Source organism: Chelonus insularis, unplaced genomic scaffold (genome assembly GCF_013357705.1).
Source record: "Chelonus insularis isolate UGA/USDA-ARS -01 unplaced genomic scaffold, ASM1335770v1 contig_22_pilon, whole genome shotgun sequence".
In the NCBI taxonomy this organism is placed as follows: domain Eukaryota; kingdom Metazoa; phylum Arthropoda; class Insecta; order Hymenoptera; family Braconidae; genus Chelonus; species Chelonus insularis.
In genome coordinates, this window is record NW_023276438.1 from 1 (window position 1) to 5,830 (window position 5,830).

The 5,830-nt window shown below is 37.5% G+C and overlaps 1 protein-coding gene across 1 annotated transcript; it reads right to left on the minus strand.

Moving 5' to 3' along the window:
- Positions 1 to 1,585: 1,585 nt before the first annotated feature.
- On the minus strand, positions 1,586 to 4,732 carry LOC118064505 (uncharacterized; the record flags this gene model as incomplete). Its single annotated transcript, XM_035079151.1, has 3 exons — positions 4,220 to 4,732; positions 3,867 to 4,109; positions 1,586 to 3,814 (listed from the first exon to the last, which is right to left on the minus strand). Coding segments are annotated over exons 1-3 (2,985 nt in total), but the record flags the coding sequence as incomplete, so codon positions are not given.
- Positions 4,733 to 5,830: the final 1,098 nt, after the last annotated feature.

Below are 5,830 nucleotides of genomic sequence, written 5' to 3' on the forward strand. Positions count from 1 at the left end.
CGCTGTCGATAACTTAAGTTATCACGGTCGGTCATCAATATTATCTCTGTCGATAACTTATCACCGGCCTTAGAACCGGCCTTATGTATGTACTTAACAGCATTTTTGTAAGTTAAATTGAATTCAGTTTGAATGTTTTTACACGGTGTTTAAAAATGTACTGTATATATCTATTTATTGGTCGTAAATGAAATTTGCAATATCGATTTTATCTATAAAGGCAGCATTTCTCAATTTAATGACCTCACATATACATAAGTGCATTATAACTAGCTTTTAGTTATTAAGAATTATAATGTTTAAAAAAGAACAGAATGTAAAAATTCATATATTAATATATTAACTACAAATATGGGCAATTAAAAAGTTCTTAGGCTTGGGGAATTAATTAGCTAAATCCTAATTTATTAGCATTGTTTAAATTTATAACATTTATTGATACCGTTGATTAGAATATTTCAACACTCGATTCTGATTTGATAATACTACTAGACATAAGTTTCTCGTTATTAGTTATTTAAAAGAATAATGTTAAGAAAAAAAATTTGGCGAATTAATTAAAAAAAATTAATTTAAAATTTATATATTATGAGAAGAAAAATTATTGATAACCAATATGGATAATTGAGAATACCCATAATTGAGGAAAAGTATAATCTCTAATCTAACTTTCTGTTATATTTTACATTCCAGGTAGGCAAACCTATGCCCCTAACAGCTATAGCTACCTGTCGAATCTTCAAGAGTGCAATAAAATTAATAATAACATAGAATTAGAAAGTTAGGGTAATAATGTACATGCTCTCTTTTAAACAGGGACCGAAAATTGAAAATTCTTTGAGAAATTTTAAATTGTCATGCAGGTACTACAAAATAGTCAGTTTTGATTTTTTTGCAATGAAATATCTTTTATAAAAGTATAAAGCAAGTTATAAGTCTAAAACATATTTTTGACTATTTTATAATACTCTTATCAATAACAATATTATCCTACGTTTCTCATTCTAATCTTTTGTTAGTTCGTGCTGAAAAGACAATTCCCACTTCCAATGTGTAAATCTAATTGTGAATTATCCTTAATTACAGAGGAAACACGGACTTCTTACATTTGGGGGCATAAATGAATTGATATAAATATCGACTTAGAGTATTATTGATTTTAAATCATCAGCACTGAGATAATTTAAAGACTCTTAAAGGACACAGTTAAAAATATCGATGCAGGCTCCCGTATTGCTTCTAAAAATTTTGATGAATCAACAATGATCTTCAAGACGTTCTTTTGTCACAGAAGTTTGTCGCTGTTCTAATTTACGTTGTGCTGACTCTATTGTAACACGATATCTAGGAACAATGCGAAGGATTTTTATTTGTTTATCAACAGTAGAGTCCAAATTGCCATTTATAATTGAATAAAACGACAATGATACGCCATGAGCTGGTTCTAAAACTTCTCCATTCGGTGATAAAGCCACGCGCCGGTGGACAAGTCCGGCATTAACAATTTTCAAATATGCTGAGACTTGCTGACTTGGAGCCCTCCAAGTCAGAACATTGTCTGACAATGATAAATATAGGATCGTACTGGGAGTCGTCCACCGATGATCCAGTATGATGATCGTATGAGGTTCAGAGTTGCCTGCGTCCCACCGTGCAATGTTCTTTCATGAGCATCTGTAACGATTAGTCTCGAAAGATGAGTTTTCTGTGGTAGGATTGCAGGATGCTTTGCTTCTTGGTCCAAGCTAGCATTTGCTGACCTCCCTCCAACACGTATGACTCCTTGAGTGTCAATAAATGCTGTCAATCGTGAGAGGAGGTGTGAGACGGGCAGTGAATTTGAGTTGTTCTGCTTGATTTCCTGTGAGAAATACGATTCTTGAGTTGCCTTTATCCAAAAAATCCTTGCTCTCTCTAAATCTCGTGGCATGAGAGGAAAGGTAAAAGATGACTGAGGTACTCGTCTAAGGAGTTGGCTGAACCTGAAGCAAATTGCAGTCACTCTGAGCAATTTGATTAGACGAGAGTGTCTGTATATCATATCCCAATGATAATCATGGTGAATTGTCTGAGTATTTAACGTGATCACTGGTCGCTCTTCTTGCTGAGCTTTTGAATCGTACACTGATGATTGAGTTGGCCATGATGATTCGTCTGCTGTTAACCACTGTGAACCTGTCCACCACAGGGGGTGCTTCCGAAGCTGGGATATGCTGATACCTCGAGAAGCACAATCCACTGGATTTTGTTCGCCAGGTACAAACCTCCAAACGCTGATTGGAGTGAGATCTTGAATTGCTGACACTTTATTTCTTACAAACTCTTTCCAACGGGATGAGTGAGACTGAATCCAGGTCAATGTTACTGAGTCTGTCCAACATACCGTTTGGGTTGGCTGAATGTCTAAGTTGTTCCTTACATAAGTGATTAGTCTAGCCAGCAGCAATGCTGCGGTGAGTTCTAATCTAGGAATAGACATCTTCTTCAATGGAGCAACCTTAGACTTTGAGCAGACTATAGTTGAACAAGTTCCATGATCTGGATGAGTAGCCCGTATATAAACAACTGCTGCCATAGCTAGTTGTGAGGCGTCTGAAAACCCATGAAGTTCCGCGGTAGATTTCTGAGTAATCTTAAACCATCGTGGAATTGAGAGGTCTGAAACGTGTGAGAGTTCTGTTCTGAAGCTGTTCCACTTGGTGATAATGTGATCTGGGGCTTGGTCATCCCATGACAGTTTATCTAGCCAGATTTCTTGTAGCAACATCTTTGCTCTGACAATGAAAGGTGCTAGAAACCCAAGTGGATTGTAGAGTTGTGCTGTTTCTGATAAAATTATTCTCTTCGTGAGCTTGGACTTCTCACGAGGAGGTTGTGAGTTGAACTTAAATGAGTCGTTCGCTGGAATCCACGAGAGCCCAAGTAATTTTGTTTTACAGCTCTCAAATGAGTGGATCTGCTCTTCTGATGAGTTGTCTGTGATTGACTGAAGGAATTGGATTGAGTTGCTGTGCCATTTCGCCAACGGGAAGCCACCTGCCATGCAGAGTTGTCTGACTTGAGTTGAGATGTCTATAAGTTGACTCACTGTGTCAGCACCTCCAAAAATATCGTCCACATATCTTCCTTTTAATAGTAGATCAACAGCTAGAGGGAATTTTCGACCCTCATCCTTTACTAGCTGGATCATTGTGCGAACAGCCAGAAATGGAGCTGATCTGGTACCATACGTGACTGTTGTGAGTTGATATGGGATTCTCTGGAGATCCCAATCATCTTGATGGACTTTGATTTGCCTGTACATCTTTGTGATGTCTGATGTAAACACAAATTTATGCTGTCTGATCCAAATGAGTACGTCTGCAATGTCTTTCTGGACTTTGGCACCAGTATGTTGAATATCGTTCACTGACAGACCACTAGAAGATGGACTAGAGCCATTAAATACTACCCGAAGCTTTGTAGTAACACTGTCTTCTCTTAAGACACCATCATGAGGCAAATAATACACTGGAGAGTTGACTGGACATGCCTTGGCTCGTTTCATGTGGTTCAGTGACTCATATTCTTGCATAAAGTTGTGATAGAGTTGTGCATATGAGTCATTTTTTGTGAGTCGTCTGATCATGTGTCGTAAACACTGATGAGCTCTTGCTGATGAGTTGCCTAGAAGAGATGGTGATGCTTTTAGCGGTACTCTCACAATATATCTCCCATCTTGATCTCTTGAATGAGTCGTAACATAATGATCTTCACAATTCACAAGATTGATCGTCTGGGCTGAGTTGGCTGGCTGAAGTATCTGGAACTTCTTCTTGAACCCAGAATTTTGTCAAGAGATCAGATACTTGCTGGTATGAGCTGACCCTTGCTGCGTGATGAGTTTTCGTAGTTGAGCATCTTGTCTGTTGTGGCATTCCAATGAGCATCCATCCAAAGATTGAATCTTGGGCTATTAAAGATGACTGAGGAAATTGTTTGATGCCCACCTTCACAATCAGACCATAACAATCTGCTCCTATTAAGATATCAATGGATCTTGGAGTTGAGTAGTCTGGATCAACAAGTTGAAGAGAGTTGAGAGCTGACCAGTTGATTTCTTGAGTTGTCTGGTTGGTAAAGTGACAGTGACACATTTGAGGATATGAGCATTAATTGTAACTCGCTCCTGTGTGTGAGTTGATCTAAGTGTCACTGTTGTCACCCCTCTAGTTTGTACAGCTGGTTCGTTACCAATTCCCAGCATTGATATCACTGATGGACGACGTTGGAGATGACAAGTCTTTACCACACTTGATGAGATGAATGTCAGCTCAGACCCTGAGTCTATCAGGAGTCTTACTGGAAGCTGAGAGTAGTCTGAGAGTAATACTGCAGTGGCTGTGGCGAGTAAGACTGCTGAGCTGTCTGATTGATCTGAAGACTCATTAATACATGTCTCTTCTGCTGCTCTAAGTGCTGAAGAGAATCGTCCATAAATCTCTGAGTTGTCTGTATTATTCTTGATGATTGTTGAATCATGTGAGTCGTCTGAGAGTTGACTAGTGTGAGTTTGACTCTTTTCTTCAGCTGTAGGAAATCGAACGAAACCTTCTGACTCTTCTTCCAGAACCCTCAACCCTCCTGAGGCCGAAACCTCATGTGCTAAGGTCATCCTTTCCGTCGAGTCATCAGAGAAGCGTTCTTTACTCCTGTTAGCGTATATAGATTGACATGATTCATCACCATTCATTGTTAAGTTGTCTGCATGTTGAGTGATCACACCACCACTTGAAGAGTTGACTAAAGCATAATCAGAGTTAAATGCAGAGAGTTGACTGTGATGATGATTTACCTGGTGAAAAGTCAGTTCAGATGAATGAGTGTGATCTGGAGTCGGCTGTGGAAATGGCACGTCATCACCTCACTGCTGGGAGGTTGATGGCTGTTGGCTGCTGTGAGTAGGCTGCGGTTCTTGGCCTGGTCCATACCCTCTTTTTCATTTCACACTTTATTTGGCATAACTGTTTAAAACAAATTTATATAGGCATGTTTGTGGGAAGTATGCAGTCCTGTGCGTGACGAAACATACATGCGTGAGAAATCAAGAAACATATAAACCGCAGCTTCTGTCAGGATCTTCTAACGTACATTAATTCTTCTCTTTCTGCGCCTGTGCACGACTGGCAGTTAGTGCAAGCATTTTTTATTTTCGAATAATGGAACAGTAAAAGTAATAAAACTGATAGCAGAATCAATGAATATAATAAAACTGATTCATACAGTTCTATTTTATTAATTGTACAATTAATAAATGTTTACTTATTCTGAAGTCAATTGAATTATCATTATTGTTTACTTTGTAGAGAGTGGAATATAATTTATTTTCAGGTTTGAATTTTCAATATAATTATAATAAGTTTAACAAAAAATCAACAACACCTAGAACTACAGTACTGAACTATCATGTACACTCTACAAGTTAAACAATAAATATTCTTAGTAATTTTTACTGTTTTATTTTTAGAAAGTACGAAGAACAAAACAGACATTAATTTACTGATAAAATAATAGAATATGACTTTAATAGTATTGACATTAAACTTGATGCAGTGAAGAAATGGGTTGGAAATAAATAAAATGTCATTAACTTATTAACAATGAGAGGTATTGATCTAATTTTCTAACAATTTATTCAAGTATTATGATGAATAAAATCCAACGCTATTGCCACTTTCATAATGGCGTTCATAGACATTAAGAATAGAACTTTAGATTCTTATGCATCCCAAGTCAATTTGAAGAAGATAGTCTAGAAGATGGATGTATGAAAATAATACGTATGACCTAA